The 18306-nt window shown below is 45.1% G+C and overlaps 1 protein-coding gene across 1 annotated transcript in view; it reads right to left on the bottom strand.

Moving 5' to 3' along the window:
* The window catches only part of LOC115092773 (disintegrin and metalloproteinase domain-containing protein 9-like), an 868617-nt gene that overhangs the window by 446917 nt on the left and 403394 nt on the right, over positions 1-18306 (bottom strand). Inside the window, exon 7 of the mRNA XM_029604075.1 lies at positions 9045-9125. Within this exon, the coding sequence (XP_029459935.1) occupies positions 9045-9125 (81 nt within the window). The remainder of the gene's footprint in view (positions 1-9044; positions 9126-18306) is intronic.

Below are 18306 nucleotides of genomic sequence, written 5' to 3'. Positions count from 1 at the left end.
GCTGGGGATGACCTTTCTACTAAATGTGGTTCTGCACGGGATTTTGTAATTTGGAAGTACAACCTTCAAGAAACACTTGAAAGCCATATTCTGCACTAGCTGCAAGGGCTGGTCATCAAGGGCAATCATTTCCCCAATGCTCCTGGTTACAACTTTTGAGGCTGCCTGCCTCCTACCCTGGGATAGCGTTACCGCACTCCACCCCATTTCCTCCATGGTGGATTGTCGCTTCTGCCACATGTCAGTGGGTTGCTGGCCTGCCGCCTGACTGCTAGAAGGGTATGAGGGCGTGGGCTGACTCTGCTGCTTTCCTACCACTGCACACTGCTTGAAAGGGGTCCCCCGACTGAAACTGCCACCATCCCCAGATGGCAGTAATCTTGTTGGGTGTTGCCTCTTCATATGATGGTTCATGCCAAAATTTGATAGATGTCCCATTTGCTTGCCTCTGCTAATATCCCTGGCACAGTAATTACACCGAGCATAACGCGGGTCTTCTGTCACTTTAAAATGTTTCCAGATCGGAGATTTCTTTTGTGATCCTCCTCTCTGTGACACCTTTGGGGTGGATGCTGGCACTGGAGTTGAGGTACTAGTAGTGGGTGCACCCTGAGAAGCAATGCCAGAGGGGGCACCAGTCACCCGCTCTCTCCCTTCTGACAGCTCTTCCTCCTCCTCGATATCACTGTAATCACTCCGGGGCCCCTGCTGCACAATTCTGGAGGTGGAGGCTAAGACAGGACTAACTGATTCTACGAAAGATTCATCAGGTATTACTTCTTCCGTTTCTGATGAGAATCCCACCCAAGAAGATTCTTCTTCTCAATCAGAAGCTAACAGTGCCAGCGCTACCTTGTGACCGCTAAGCTTAGTCGAAACTTATGTCCCCCTGCTCTTGGGTGTTTAAATTTTGTTGGGCATGACTCTGCCTCCCCTTCCCTCTCCTCCAAAACTACAGGGCCAGAAACAAGTGGTGGCGATGGCGAAGTATCATGGTCCAATTTCGGTTTTTTTGCCATGGAACTGCCATCCCCTACAAAGAGTTTAGATTGCCTGCCTGGCAGTGCACTCATGTGTGTGTGCTGTGCACACAGAACTAGCTTGCTTGTAAGCAGAAAAGAGGCTGAGTACTCCGGCCCGGGCACTTCCCAGCACAGACCCACTCAAGGACAATGTTCAGTCTGTTTAAAATGCCCAGATGAACAGACCCACTCAAGAACAATGTTCAGTCTGTTTAAAATGCCCAGATGAACAGACCCACTCAAGAACAATGTTCAGACTGTTTAAAATGCCCAGATGAACAGACCCACTCAAGGACAATGTTCAGTCTGTTTAAAAAGCCCAGATGCACAGACCCACTCAAGGACAATGTTCAGTCTGTTTAAAATGCCCAGATGAACAGACCCACTCAAGAACAATGTTCAGTCTGTTTAAAATGCCCACTGCCCACTGTCTCACTGCCTGCCTGGCAGTGCACTCATGTGTGTGTGAAGTGCACACAGAACTAGCTTGCTTGTAAGCAGAAAAGAGGCTGAGTACTCCGGCCTGGGCACTTCCCAGCACAGACCCACTCAAGGACAATGTTCAGTCTGTTTAAAATGCCCAGATGGACAAACCCACTCAAGAATGATGTTCAGTCTGTTTACAATGCCCAGATGAAGAGACCCACTCAAGGACAATGTTCAGTCTGTTTAAAATGCCAAGATGAACAGACCCACTCAAGAACAATGTTCAGTCTGTTTAAAATGCCCAGATGAACAGACCCACTGAAGGACAATGTTTAGTCTGTTTAAAATGCCCACTGCCCACTGTCTCACTGCCTGCCTGGCAGTGCACTCATGTGTGTGTGCAGTGCACACAGAACTAGCTTGCTTGTAAGCAGAAAAGAGTCTGAGTACTCCGGCCCGGGCACTTCCCAGCACAGACCCACTCAAGGACAATGTTCAGTCCGTTTAAAATGCCCAAATGAACAGACCCACTCAAGAACAATGTTCAGTCTGTTTAAAATGCCCAGATGCACAGACCCACTCAAGGACAATGTTCAGTCTGTTTAAAATGCCCAGATGAACAGACCCACTCAAGGACAATGTTCAGTCTGTTTAAAATGCCTAAATAAACAGACCCATTCAAGGACAATGTTCAGTCTGTTTAAAATGCCCAGATGAACAGACCCACTCAAGAACAATGTTCAGTCTGTTTAAAATGTCCAGATGAACAGACCCACTCAAGAACAATGTTCAATCTGTTTAAAATGGCCAGATGAACAGACCCACTCAAGAACAATGTTCAGTCTGTTTAAAATGCCCAGATGAACAGACCCACTCAAGGACAATGTTCAGTCTGTTTAAAATGCCCAGATGAACAGACCCACTCAAGGACAATGTTCAGTCTGTTTAAAATGCCCAGATGAACAGACCCACTCAAGAACAATGTTCAGTCTGTTTAAAATGCCCACTGCCCACTGTCTCACTGCCTGCCTGGCAGTGCACTCATGTGTGTGTGCAGTGCACACAGAACTAGCTTGCTTGTAAGCAGAAAAGAGGCTGAGTACTCCGGCCCGGGCACTTCCCAGCACAGACCCACTCAAGGACAATGTTCAGTCTGTTTAAAATGCCCAAATGAACAGACCCACTCAAGGACAATGTTCAGTCTGTTTAAAATGCCCAGATGCACAGACCCACTCAAGCACAATGTTCAGTCTGTTTAAAATGCCCAAATGAACAGACCCACTCAAGGACAATGTTCAGTCTGTTTGAAATGCCCAAATGAACAGACCCACTCAAGAACAATGTTCAGTCTGTTTAAAATGCCCACTGCACTGACAGACTAAGTAATTGGAATTTAATAAAGCAGGAAATTTTGTCACTCCAGAAAAATGGATGACATTGAAAATATTAATATCTCTCTCCAAGCCAGTCCAACACCCTCAATGGTAAATAGTGGTCAGTGCTAGCTCACTAGACTGCTTGAAAGAAACAGGAATACTAGTGACTGTAGCTGCCCCCTGGCACTAAAGCAAGACAAGGAATATTTTTCTTTCCTTTGCTAGCCTAAGCTTAGCCTAGTATCTGTTCTGTGTTCTCTATCAGTTCTAGTTCTGCTTCTGCTTCTGGTTCTGGTTCTGCTTCTGCTTCTGCTTGCCTGCCACCCAGCCCACCTCCCCACAGAATCGCTGGAAATAAGTGCATGGCTCCTCGTGCTGCTCTTTATATACTGCTAGCTCGTCAGTAAAATCCTCAGAGAGCACTGAATGACAGGGCGATTCGCTGCATTCAGTGCTGCTCTGAAAACGTGAACGCGGATAGGCTGCGTTCCGGTATCCATGCCGACCTGTCCGACCCTTTCCTGTGAGTCACTGCGACTCACAGAAAAGGGTCAGACAGGTTGGCATGGTTACCGCAGGGGCGCCGCCATTTTGTGGTAATCCGGGGCTCCGAGCTCACAGCTAATGGCGGCGAGGAAAAGCGCGCACCTCGCGATTCAACGTATTCAACAGAAATATGTTGAATACGTTGGAAGTCGCGATGCGTTGCGCATCCCCCCTTTTTTTTCAGTTTGAAAAAAATAAGTTGCGGATTGCAAATCCGTTCAAAACGAATGCACACCCCTAATCTCTATCATATCCCCCCCTCAGTCATCTCTTCTCCAAGCTGAAAAGTCCTAACCTCTTTAGTCTTTCCTCATAGGAGAGCTGTTCCATTCCCCTTATCATTTTGGTAGCCCTTCTCTGTACCTTCTCCATTGCAATTATATCTTTTTTGAGATGCGGCGACCAGAATTGTACACAGTATTCAAGGTGCGGTCTCACCGTTTTATTCACCATTCCCTTTCTAATAATTCCCAACATTCTGTTTGCTTTTTTGACTGCCGCAGCACCCTGAACCGACAATTTCAATGTGTTATCCACTGACACCTAGATCTCTTTCTTGGGTTGTAGCACCTAATATGGAACCCAACATTGTGTAATTATAGCATGGGTTATTTTTCCCTATATGCATCACCTTGCACTTATCCACATTAAATTTCATCTGCCATTTGGATGCCCAATTTTCCAGTCTCACAAGGTCTTCCTGCAATTTATCACAATCTGTTTGTGATTTAACTACTCTGAACAATTTTGTGTCATCTGCAAATTTGATTATGTCACTTGTCATATTTCTTTCCAGATCATTTATAAATATATTGAAAAGTAAGGGTCCCAATACAGATCCCTGAGGCACTCCACTGTCCACTCCCTTCCACTGAGAAATGCTCCCTCCCGGAGCAAGGCTGCTTTTCGCGCCCTGCTTCGGGAGAAGGGAAGAAGGGACTGGCAGTGTAAAGCGATGAAGCGACTCACCTTTTGCAGCACCTTCCGGACATCGGACGACCTCTCCTGCTGCTCGCGAAGATGGACGCCTGCACGGCCGCTGAAGACGTGACGTCACATGCCGTGACGCCAAACGTCGTGACGTCACATCTTCAGAGGCCGTGCAGGCGTCCATCTTCGCGAGCAGCTGGAGGCAGGAGAGGTCATCTGATGTCTGGAGGGGGCTGCAAAAAGTAAGTCGCTTCGCGCTTTTCGCGCCCTGCTTCGGGAGGAGGGGAAGGGGAACTGGCACGGGGGAAGCCACGATGTCCGGAGGGGGGCTGCAAAAGTAAGTCGCCGAGTGTAGGATTGCCGTCCTCTCCCCTCTCTCTCTCTCGCAACTTTTTTTTTCACTTTTTTTTTGCTTCGGGAGGAGGGGAGAGGGGACGGCAATCCCGACTTCCTGGTATCTGTCATTTCAAATGACATTTGAAATGACAGATACCAGCGTGGCCGTGAAGCGTTAGGCCCGAGCACCCAGGTTACTGTATAGGCGCTCTATACAGTAAAATGGGTTGCGCGGGCCTAACGCTTCCCTAACACTTCGCAGATGCGGCATGCATTTGCATGCAATTAGAAGAGAGTATCGAGCGGTAGGTGAAGAGAACTGTGCGTGCGGGGAACGAGGGGTGCGCCAGGCACTGCCGCACTCTTTCTACCGCGGCCTTAGAGTATCGACCTGAAAGTGAGTAGGCAGGGTATGCAGAGTTCATGTACCGAACCCGATGGTAGCACTCACACAACATCTCATAGACGCCCAGGAGCTGGAAAGTATAGGCCCTTGAAGAGCGAGTACCTAGTTCCAGGGAATGCTCTGAGAGAGCGATGGTAACTCACTGATGTAGTTGGCAGTGATGAATTCCAGACAGAAGAGAGTATCGAGAGAGTCTGGGAACGAGGGCCCTTGAGGAGCGAGTACCGGTTCCAGACTGTCACCTGAAAACAAAGAAGAGAGCGAGGCTCCCGAGGAGTGGGTACCCCTGGTAAGTCCAAGGAGGCAGAGTAGCTTAGGTAGTGTAAACCGAACCCTTGCTAACTCGATCTGTTAGCAAATTGTAAGACCTTATATATCCGTCACAGGTGACGTCATCTTAGGGGGACGCCCCTGAAGTTCGCGCCATCGCCTGCACTTTAGTCGGGGCCATGCCGTGCTGCGCGTCCGCCCCTAGGCCTCCAGGAAACAGGGCGGTTTGCAGCGTCCAGTCTTCTTCCACTGGAATGGTTGTTCGCTTAATAACAGAACATACCAGTGCATCCACCTTTGGGAAACCCAACTTCTCGCTTGATTTTGGATCCAAGAGACATAAACCCATCAAGGCCTGCCCCCTTTTAAAGCTTGCCTGTGGCGCACTCCATTCAAGGTCAATCAACTCTTGAATTGCTTCCAGGAGGAGAAAAAAATGATGCTTTGCATAAAGTGACCAATATGGGCTCAGTCTTCTGTGTACTTGTAGAGTCACTCTCAGCCACCCCAAGCATCTTCAGAGTCTGAGATAACTAACCCAGCAACTCATCTCTATGAAAGAAATGGAGAAGAATCTTATGTGGCTCTAAATCCAGGGGAATTTCCCCTTCCTCAAGAAAGAATAAACCCAAATCCTCGTCAATATCAACTTGATCCACATCTTCTCGAACATCATCAGGAACTGCTGCAGCACGGATTTTGCATGTGGTAGTGAACAAGTGGAGACCCTGAGTATGTGACCCTGATTTAGAAGGCATTACCTTCTCTGAAGGGCACCCCTGAAGAAAAGTCTGTGGATCCTGGAAAAATTCCACCCAGGAAAAGGAGAATGGGTCTATACCAGGCTTCATAGGCCCAAACCTGACGTCCTCTCAGTGAGTATCTCCTGAAGACGTCTGTCACTGGATCAACCAAAGAAGAGGACACTTTTGTTGTGTCATCTACAGCCCCAATCCCCTCTGACCAAGGGGATGGACCATTGTCAGTGAAATCAGTAGGAGGCAAATCACCTCGAGCATTCATGTAGCACTAACTCAATTTCACAGAAAGTCTCGCTGTAGCACCCTTATATGGATAGCAGCACAAATCGCTAAGTGCTTTGACTTCTTTGATACTAGCACCATTGTACCGGCTTGAAGTGTACCGAAATTAAGATATGTGCCCAAATATGCGCTCAGCTACATAATAAGCTTAATAAGCAACCGCAGGCCACAGAAGTATGTGCACAAACATAGGCCACCGCCTTATGCACACAAGTAGGTGCATACGTGCACATCAATGTCAATACACCACCACATGGCAAGAAGGCGCACACAAAAGCTTTTGAAAAGTGCCATCACAGCCTACCACATGGCTAGAGATACCAAGTCTGGGAATGGGACCTATCCCAAGGTTGCTCAACCTGATGAGTCTGTGCCACTTCCAGACATTATTAAACTCCCCAGAGATGTGAGCAGGAATTCACCGAACACCGAGGGAAGAAGATCTGGTAAAAACGAGATAGGGAAAAGAAATGCTTGTCTAGACTTTCTTTGACTTATTTATTTATTTTTTATCTGAGGGGAGAAGGTTAAAGGCTTCACTGCTGAGCCTCTCTAGGCATTCAACTGCTTTTTTTTTTTAATGTCTTACCTGAAAAAGGCTACGGGACTCAAGGCACTCAACAGTGAAAGGGACCCACCAGTATCACCTCAGGAGGCAAGCGGTGTTATCCACATTCTCATTTTCTTCTGAAATTCTCCACTTCTTTCTTTCTTTTTTTTTTTTACTACAAGCTATTCCCAATAGGGAAGCATGTACACCATCTGCTGGAGACAGAGAATACATGCAGGCTGATATCGGGGCAGGGCTATAAGTCCATGACATCAGCTTTTACTCCATCTCCATCTGCTGGTAGCAGTGCATAAAACACTTGTGGGGATTGGCCTGCCTGAGTGCAGAGGAAAACACATTTCAAACTCACTGTATGCAAGTACTTTACATTTGAAAATGGTCTTGTTCTTTCAGCTTACAAGTATGTGGTTAACTTTGCAGTTAGGTGCCTTACTGCAAATTTATCTGAAAGCATACAGTAATCAGAAGCAAAAGACATGCCAAGACATGAACTTGCTACATTTTTACTAGTCTTTGTGATCTAAGTTCTTGACGTAATACCTTAAAAACTCATCCATAATCATTTGAAAATAAATTATTTTACCACTAAAAATATTATTAAATAGTAATAATATTTTGCTTAATTCACTGGATCATTTATAGCGCTAAATTTACAATTCAGGTATATAATATAGGATAAGAAATGCATTTATCTTTAATAGGTTATCAAAGACTGCATATGCAAATCAGTCATCATCACAATAAAATGTTAAATCTACTTCAAAAGATTTGGAAATGGATAGTTTGCATCTGACTTGAACACATTTCTAATAACATTTTGGCTTATATGATTCAGGAAACATGGACAGGGGAGGGCAATTGGTAATTCCAGTTACCCGGGCAAAGCTTCCATGTTTGGACTTGCACAATGTGAGGGCAATTTTAAAGTTATTTGTGTGGGTAGACTGCTTTATGCATGAAAATAGTTTTTTAGAAAATTGCCGTCTTCTGGGAATTGGAGTCTGCCTCCTATTCTGATGTCTTTTACATACTAGATCTCCTTCCCAGGTTTTCCTTACAACCCACCTTCACCATGGAATATAATGCCCAACACAGTATGGGGCGGATTTTCAAAGGGTTACGCGCATATATTATGTACGTAACCCTGAAAACCCGCACCTGCGTGCGCCGAGCCTATTTTGCATAGGCTTGGTGATGCGCACAAGCCCCAGGACATGTGTATGATAGGGCTGGGGGGCGGGTTAGGTAGGGGAAGGGGTGGGAAGGGGGGGCGGAAGGAAAGTTTCCTCCGAGGCTGCTCCGATTTCAGAGCAGCTTCGAAGGAAACAGGGAAAGGCATCGGTGCTCCCAAGGGCTCAGCGCACACAAGGTGCACAAGTGTGCACCCCCTTGCGTGCGCCGACCCTGGATCTTATAACATGCATGCGGCTACGCGCGCATGTTATAAAATCTGGCGTAGATTTGTGTGCGCCGGGTTGCGTGCACAAATCTACACCACGCATAGGTTTAAAAATCTGGCCCTATGCATGTATTTTTTGGAAGAAAAAGTACCCATATAAATTAGCAGGTTGAAATGCATACAGATACTTTTTCTTAAGTAATTTTCACTTTAAAAATTAGTGCAAAGTCAATGTGTAAAAAGTGCCAGCAAACTTTGGACCTCATTTACTAAGCATATTTCCCATAGACACAGAATGGAAGAAAAACCTTAGTAAATTATCCCTTAGCTAGGTTAAAAAGAGGATTCTAGGAATAGGGGAGTGTTCAGGTGAGGGAAGGAAAACAGCTTTAGTACTTGCTTTTTCAAAAGTAGTCATGCTGCTTTACCCTCCATCCACTTCCTGCCAAAATGGCAAATGCAAATTACCCAGATGCTTTCAGAACATGTAATATATGGTGGCTTTATCCTACAGAAACTATCCCAATAATTTCTCTTTCAAAATTAATTGGAAGTACACATGGTAAAATTACATGAATATTTGGAAATTGGTCCCTAAAAGCTAGACCAGGAAAGTAAAATTAGCCATTATTCTCAAAAGTGGTTGACATTTCAGTCAAATAGAAAAAATGAACAAAAATATTGTGCTGTAGATTTTAAAAGACTGAATTTATACTTACCCCTCTTCCACTGCATTTTTTTGCTATGTCACAATCATAGCTGATGTTTGATTCAGGGACGCATTTTCTATCTATACAAATCTTTTAAAAGTGTATAAATACAAAACAGACATGTAAAGGATAGGTAGACAGATATATGACATTTGAATAATATAAGTACATTTTGTCAACTGGGATGCCTCACTATTTACTCATTATCATTTTATAGTTTAAATATTTTGATAATACAATAATCTTCTTATTTCATGCCAAAAGAGTACACTTAGTTATGAAAATAAACCACATAGGTGTAATTATTCCCTGAGCTATTATCCACTACATACAATAGTGGTATAGGTTTATGAAATGTACCATATTTTGTCATTTTGACAGGATTACAATGGCAAAAGAAGATTCAAAATAGCTAAAAATTGTTTCCTATGATACTGTTTTTAAATTCAAGTTAAAACAATATCATAGGGATGTGAATCGTTTTTTGACGATTTAAAAAAATCGTCAGATATTTTTTTAAATCGTCAAAAATCGTTAGAGTCGCGATACAATAGAAATTCCCCCGATTTATTGTGAAAAATCGTAAATCGGGAGAGGGGGGGAGGGCGGGAAAATCGGCACACCAAAACAACCCCTAAACCCACCCCAACCCCTTAAAACAAAACCCCCACCCTCCCGAACCCCCCCAAAATGTTTTAAATTACCTGGTGGTCCAGTGGGGGGATCCCGGCGCGATCTCCCGCTCTCGGGCCATCGGCACCATTTTGACTGCTACTAATATAAATGGCGCCGATGGCCCGATAAAAAAAAAACCCACCCGACCCTTTAAAATTACCCCCTTAGCCTCCCCCACTCTCCCGACCCCCCCCAAAAAACTTTTTACACATACCTGGTGGTCCAGGGGGGACGCGGGGAGCGATCTCCCGTTCCCATGCTATCAGCTGGGCTAAAAAAAATGGCGCCGATGGCCCTATTCCCTTACCATGTGACAGGGCAAAGGTAGCACCGGTGCCATTTTGAATACTGGCAATATGGCCGGAGTGCAGGAGGTCGCTCCCGGACCCCTGCTGGACATTTGGCAAGTCTTGTGGGGGTCAGGAGGGCCCCCCAAAGCTGGCCAAAAGTCCCTGGGGGTCCAGTGGGGGTCCGGGAGCGATCTCCTGCACGTGGGCCGTATTGCCAATATTCAAAATGGCGCCGGCGCTACCTTTGCCCTGTCACATGGTAAGGGCAAAGGGCCATCGGCGCCATTTTTTTCAGCGCAGCTGATAGCATGGGAACGGGAGATCGCTCCCCGCGGCCCCCCTGGACCACCAGGTATGTGTAAAAAGGTTTTTTTGTGGGGGTCGGGAGAGTGGGGGAGGCTAAGGGGGTAATTTTAAAGGGTCGGGGTGGGTTTTTTTTTATCGGCGCGGGCCTCACTAAAAAAAATTAGTGATGTGAATTGGAATCGGAACCGATTCCAATTCACATCTCGTAACGATCAGATTCCCCCCCCCCCCCCCCCAGCCGAACCCAATCGTTAAAACGATCGGGCACACGATTCACATCCCTAATATCATACAATATTTTGCTCACATTGCATTGTGAACTCATGTTTTGCTGTTGCCATGACTATAGAATTTCTTGTTTGAAATTTGGAAAGTGGATTTATTCTAAAAAATATTAAACTGATTTATTAAGAAGGCAAGGTTAAATAACTGTAACTTTTATTCTCTGAGAACAGCAGGCTAAGAAGTCACACATATAGGTGATCTCAATGACATTAATTACACGACATGTCTGAAAACTGTAAAAAAATTAAAGGTGAATTTTAAAAGGCCTATGCATGCATTAATTAGGGGATGTGCAAATATGTTGGGCTTGCACACTGAGCATATTTTAAAAGCTACCGAGATACATGTGAATCTCAGACTGTGCACATCTCAGATGTTTTAAAAAAGGGCAGGGCATGGGCATGGTCTGGGCAGGGCAGTGGCATTTCAGGGCTTAAAGCCGAGATGTGGACATGAATACTTATGCGTTCTGGTGTCCCCTGCCATGTAATTTTACTTCTGCTATAGATGATGTGTAACTTAAAAAATGAAGAAAAAAATGGGCATATCTGCTGGGTTTTAAGGGTCGAAGATAACTGGAGGGAGTGAAGGCCATTAAACTAGGTCGATTTGGATGATCTATCTCTTAATGGGTGAACTGGGGACAAACTGGTAAAACTGGGAATGGTGTCAGCACACTCCCCTTTTAAAAATCCTCCATTTACACTAAAGAAGTGGCAGTTGTGAGCACATGCGTGCGTCCACTTAAAAATTGGCGCACATGTGCATGTGGTCAGGCTATTTTATAACATGTTTTGAAGAGAGGAAGAGAGGCAAAAGTAGGCCAGGATCCTATTGTAGTATAAAAAAACTGCAAGGTGCAAAACCAGGAAAAAGGTGATGTGGGAGGAGAAACTTGTAATTTTTTTTAACTACATTTTTTATTTTTTGGGAACAAAACACCCCAGTATAACCAATAGAGAAGCAGGGTGGGAGAATCATACTAGGACCTAAGAGGGCTACAGAGAAACAGCAGGGTACATAATCAGGAGAGAAGCAGGGCAAGAGTAGTGGAAGGCCAGCACAGCAGCAGCAGCTAGAGTGGTGCCTAGCAACAATACAGCAAGTTGCCGAGGGACAATACTAAGGGCACTGGTTCTCTGTATCTGTACACTCAGTCCTCCTGCCAAACATATAAAAATTCCAAGTAACCCAAAAGAGATAAATATTAAAAAAGGCCAACCTTTCTAACATCTCTGGTATTAACCATGAATAATGTGGACCTGCAATTTCCCCTGTTGTTGAACAAACCTGTTCACTAGGCACACTGATTGGTGGGAAGGACAAGAAATGCATTGCCACACTGGCAAGGTCTGGCCCAAATGATCCATCTAGTCTCCCTAGTAAGGATTTTTTCTTTTATTTTATTCTTAGGGTAATTGTTACTCTGTGAAGATTATCCCAGTCAACACGGGTTACCCTTTTCTCTGCTTCCATCATTTAGCCAAGAGAAATCCTCTGTATTTATTCCATTCCCTTTTCAATTCCATTACCATATATTTTCTCACTACATCTTTTGGGAGGGCATTTCATGTATCCACCACCCTATCCATGAAGAAATATTTCCTAACATTGGTCCTGGCTCAACCCCTTTGAAGCTTCATGATCTCTTATTTTACAGATTTCATTCCATCAAAAAAGGTTTGACTTATGTACAATATTAAATATTAATAATTTTAACAGTAGCCTTTATTATCATAAGCTTATTATAAGGTTATCTGATTTTTTACAAGTTTCATATCCTATAGATTCATGTTGTACGGTTTCCTTGATAGAAAGGCACTCCATGGCTTTGGTTTATTCTGCTTTTTGTCTGTATAACCAGAGTTTTTGACATATGTGTGTATTGGTTTTATTAATGGCAATTTATATAACCACATGATGGAAGGTTGAGTGGCTGTATCTTTAATGTTCTGTTCTAACCCATTGTTACTGTAAGATGTTATGTGCAATTTACCCTAATAAAATACAAATTAAAAAAAAAAAAGTTTGTATCATCACTCCTGTCTCTTCTGTAATACAGACTATACATATTCAGTCTCATCTCCTAATGCTTTTGGTGCAGGTCCTACACCATTTTGGTTCCTTTTCTCTGGACCTCTTTCATCCTGTCTCTATCCTTTTTGAAATACAGTTTCCAAATAAGGTCTCATCAACATCCTGTACATAGGCATTATCACATCCTTCTACCTGCTGGTTATGCCTCTCTCTATGCAGCCCAGAATCCCTCAGGCCTTAGCCACTGCCTTGTCACATTGCTTCATTGCCTTCAGATTGTCAGATATTATCACCCCGTGGTCTCCCTTTCAGTCCATGCACATCAGATTTTCACCTCTAATCATGACAGTTTCTTTGAATTTCTGCACCCCAAATGCATGACTCCAAAACGTCTTAGCATTGAATCCCAACTGCCAAATCTCCAACCACTCCTCGAGTTTTCTTAGATCACTTTTCATTCTCTCTACTCTTTCAAGTATGCCCACTCTATTACAGATCTTAGTGTCATTTGAAAAAGGACAAACTTTTCCTTCTAATCCTTTTCAATATCACGAACAAAGATACTAAACGGAACCAGTACCAGAACATTTCAATGAGAAAAATCCACATCACTCTTTCATTCTCAGATTAAGCTCCATTTACAACTGATTTCTATCACCTGATCCACCACTTTGGAACCCATTTCCAGTTTTTATCAATTTGTTCATGCGCCTCCTACGTGGACCATATCAAAAGCTTTGCTGAAATCCAGATAAAGTGCTCTTCCTTATTCTACATAATAATTACTATACTAGGTCAGACTGAGGGTCATAAAGCCAAGTATCCTATTTCCAACAGTAGTCAGTCCAGATCACAAGTACCTGGCAAGATCCCACATCTCAAGACACTCAATGAAAAAAAGTAAATCAGATTTTGTCTAACATGATCTTCCTCTGGTATAACCATTTTGTCTTGGATCCTGCAACCCACTGCACTGCAGATAATTCACTATCCTTTCCTTAAGAAGCATCTCTATTAGTTTTTCCCCCACAGAGGTAAGGAAACTGGCCGGTGGTTTCCAGGTTACTCCCTGCTACCATTTTTGTGAAGTGGAACAACAACCACCCTTCTTATAGGATCGTTTCTGTTTCCAAAGATATATTGAATAGGTTTTTCAGCAAACCTACTAGCACCTATCTGAGCTTGTTCAGTACTCTTGGATATATCTTGTTATGAGTCAGGAGGTGGACCCCTGTTCCGAGATAGAGTCAGCACTACCCAAAAGGGAATCAACTATCTTAGGTCTCTACCATTGGAGGGCAAGGCCTGATGATGCAGATGTTGAATGAAGACTTCACTCTGGAAGCTTGTGATCCCCCCAGGAGGAGCCCATAGGGACCCGGCTGCTGGGACTTAGGAGACGCCCTGAAGACTGAAGATAGATCTGGATGCAGGCGCCTCCTGCAGGTCATGGATTCCAGATGGCTGGCACCTCCAGCAGGTCATAGTAGTCCAGGAGAGGGAGTCAAAGAATAGTCAAGAGCCAATTCAAGGGTTGAATTCAAGAGGAGGGTCGTAAGCCGGTCCAGGAGCAAGTCAGGAGAGTGTCCGAAGCCAGTCCAGGGACAAACCAGGAGAAGGGTCTGAAGCCATTCCAGGATCAAGCCAGAGAAGCACAAAAGCCAGTCTGAAGGTCAAAAGCCAAGAATGAATCCAATGGGTAGGAAGAGCAGAAGCAGGATGAAGAGCAAAACAAAACCAGGATCACGGAGCTCAGGAACAAACCCAGCAAGTTGCCTCAATACCAAGGCAAGGTCTGAGGAGCAGACCTTGCCTTAAATACCCAAGATGAGGTAGGAGTAGACAGGAAGGAGCCACGACAATTTCCTGTCGTAGCCCCTTTAAATTAAATCTTCAGCCGCGCATGCAGCTCTTAGCAGCCTGAAGGGGGGTGGGATTCAGCCCGGCCGAGCAGGAACCATGTGGCTGGGCTCAGCAGCAGCAGCGGCCACGCAGGGTGCATCGAGGAGGGCTACCTGCACCAGCAGGTGCCCTGGATGAGGACTGAAGCGGCCTGCCAGTACCTGGCCCCGGTCATGGACCGCCGCGGCCAGCGGCCATGATCATGGCAGCGTCTGAGGCATTTCCCTGCCTCGGGTAAGGAGCCAGCCCCAGTCGCAGACCGCCGCGACCTGGTGGCCATAACAGTACCCCCTCCTTTAGGCTTCCCCCTAGAAGGCTTAGGCTTCTCTGGGTGTGTGGAGTGAAAGTCCTTGAGAAGAGTGTTGTCCAGGATGTTCTTAGCAGACTCCCAAGAATTCTCCTCAGGTCTGAATCCTTCCCATGCTAGGAGGTATTCCCATGTGGTGCCTCGTTTCCAGACATCTAGTACCTCACGCACTTGATATATAGTCTCCCTCTCTGCCCTGGGTTGGGGAACTTCGGGAATTTTTCGAGTAGGCCAAGTGAGGATCAAAGGCTTCACGAGTGATGTGTGGAAGGAGTTATGAATTCTCAATGTGGCCAGCAAACGAAGCTGGTAAGTCACAGGACCAAGCTGTCACAGCGCCAGAAAGGGCCCAATATAACGTGGGGCCAATCGCTTGGAAGGAACCCTCAAGCAGATGTGCCTGGTGCTAAGCCATACTTTTTCTCCTGGACGGAACCGTGGGGTTGGTTGCCGATGTTTGTTGGCAAATATCTTGGCGGGTGAGCCGCTTTACGGAGCATGTGTTGGGTATGAATCCAGAGCCGCTGCAATTGTACTGCAGTAAGTTGGACTGCCAGGGATGGCACCGGCAAGGGCAAAGGCAATGGCGGCCTGGGTTGTCGTCCAAACACAATCTGGAATGGGGAGGCCCCCGTTGAGGTACAGGCATGGGAATTGTGAGACAACTCTGCCCACAAGAGAAGTGTTGCGCAATCATCCTGATGGGAGTTGACATACATCCGAAGAAATTGCTTTAAAGTATGACTTGCACGTTCTGCCTGACTGTTTGCTTGTGGATGAAACGCAATGGTATAGTCCAGAGAAATATGAAACTTCTTACAGAGATTGAGCCAATAACGGGCCATGAACTGAGGTCCACGATCGGATGCAATGTGTTGTGGAAGACCATGGAGGCAGAAGATATGGAGCATGAATAGTTAAGCCAAGCGAGGAGCAGATGGGAGGGAGGGTAGTGGGATAAAGTAGGCCATTTTTGAAAATCGATCCACTACTACCCAAATTACTGTGTTGCCTTCAGATGGCAGAAGATCCACAATAAAGTCTGTGGAAATATGTGTCCAAGGCTTCCTGGGGATAGGTAATGGCTGTAAAAGTCCCCAAGTCTTCCCAGTAGGAATTTTGTGTTGCGCACAGGTCGGACAAGAATCCACATATGCTCGAATATCCTTGCGCATCTCAGGCCACCAATAATATTGTTGAAGGAGTGTTTGCGTCCGAGCTCATCTTGGGTGTCCGGCTAACTGTGAATCATGCCCCCAGGCTGGTACTTTATTAGGCAGTCTCTTAGGCACCACCGTTTTACCAGGTGGGATGGTAAATGTTGCCGAGAGAATGATGCAAGCCGGGTCTATAATATGTTGAATAGGCTCATCGATGTCTTCTGCAGAGAATGATTGGGATATGGCATCTGCCTTAATATTCTTGTTCGCAGGTCGATATCATAGTTCAAAGTTGAAACGTGTGAAAAAAGAGCGCCCACCACGTTTGACGTGGGTTCAAACATTGTGCTTGTTGGAGGTACACCAGGTTCTTATGGTCAGTGTAAACTGTGATATGATGTTGAGCTCCCTCCAGCCACTGCCGCCACTCTTCAAATGCTAGTTTAATGGCAAGGAGTTCTCTATCGCCGATGGAATAATTACATTCAGCAGACGAAAATTTCTTAGAAAAATAGAAGCAAGGTTGAGAGACTCCAGTAGAATCATTCTGGCTTAAGACAGCTCCTACCCCTTCAGCTGATGCATCCACCTCTACCACAAAAGGACGTCTGGGGTCAGGATGCCGAAGACAAGGTTTTTTGAGAAAAGAGTTCTTGAGTGCAAGGAACGCTTCTTCAGCCTCTACAGGCCAGGACTCAATGTTTGCCCCTTTGTGAGTAAGAGCCATGAGAGGTGTAGCCAACATGGAGAAATTCTGAATAAAACTACGATAATAGCGAAACCAAGGAAATGCTGAAGTGCCCATAACCCGTTAGGTTGTGGCCATTCTTGAATACATTTCAGTTTGGAGGGATCCATCTGGAAGCCTTGCTTGGAGATGATATACCCCAGAAATGGTAGTGACTCTTGTTCGAAAATGCATTTTTCGATCTTAGCATAGAGATGATTTTCTCTTAGACATTGAAGAACCAAAGTAACGTGTTGTCGATGAGACTGTAGATCAGAAGAGAAAATCAAAATGTCATCTAAATAGACGACAACGCAGACATAAAGCAGGTCTCGAAATATCTCATTGATGAATGCTGAAATACTGCCGGAGCATTAGTTAATCCAAAAGGCATGACAAGATATTCATAATGTCCATCTCTGGTGTTAAAAGCCGTCTTCCACTCATCACTCTCCCGTATTCTGATGAGATTATATGCTCCTCGAAGATCCAATTTAGAGAACACCTTGGCCCCCTGTAAACAGTCAAAGAGTTCATCTATGAGCGGCAATGGATACCGATCTTTAATAGTAATGGCGTTTAGCCCACAGAAATCAATACATGGACGCAGAGTCCCGTCTTTTTTTCCAACAAAGAAGAAGACAGCCCTGGTTGGGGATTTAGAGTGCCTAATAAATCCCTTCTGTAAATGTTCTTGGATATATTCAGTCATAGCACGGGTCTCCAAGGTGGATAATGGATAGACCCTACCGTGAGGCGAGGTAGCTCCAGGAATCAGATTTATACTGCAATCAAATTCTCAGTGTAGAGGCAAAGTGTCAGCAGTCTTTTTGGAAAAAACGTCCGCAAACTGATTGTATTGTGACGGTAATCCCTGAATACGGGAGGTGCAGATGAAACTACATGTGGCGTTAGTACTTTTAATGCAGGTCTTATGGCATGCTTGACCCCAGTGGATAAGTGTTAAAGATGTCCAGTCAAACTGTGGATTATGATGTTGCAACTACGGAATACCAAGAACTATGGGGTGAATAGATTTTCGGATGACATAAAAAGAAATCATTTCAGTGTGATTCGGTGCAATGTGGCACTCCATCGGAACCGTGAGATGAGTTATTCTCCCTGGCAGAGGATCCCTGTGAATGGAAGATACAATTAATGGTTTCAGACATAAATGAGTAGGAATGTGCAGTAGTTCTACAATACCTTGTAAAATGAAATTTCCTCCAGCTCCTGAGTCTACTAAAGCCAGAGTGGAGAACTGGTAGTCTCCATGACACAGGGTGACTTGCAGAGTTAATGGGGGAGCCGGAGATGTGATGCCTAGGGTTACTCCCCCAATGGAGCCTAGACTTGGGAGTTTCCCGATTGTGTTGGACATTGAGCAATGAGATTTATTTATTTATTTATTTGTTGAGTTTTATATACCGTCATTCGGTGAAGCCATCACAACGATTTACAAGAGATGGCCTGATCCTCCACAATATAGGCAGAGGCCTGCCTTATGGCGTCTTTGCCATTCTTCAGGCAAGAGAGGACCACGACCCAATTGCATTGGTTCTTCGACAGTCCCTTCCGTGGT

Source organism: Rhinatrema bivittatum, chromosome 5, assembly GCF_901001135.1.
Source record: "Rhinatrema bivittatum chromosome 5, aRhiBiv1.1, whole genome shotgun sequence".
In the NCBI taxonomy this organism is placed as follows: Eukaryota; Metazoa; Chordata; class Amphibia; order Gymnophiona; family Rhinatrematidae; genus Rhinatrema; species Rhinatrema bivittatum.
This window is presented reverse-complemented; position numbering and strand designations above follow the sequence as displayed.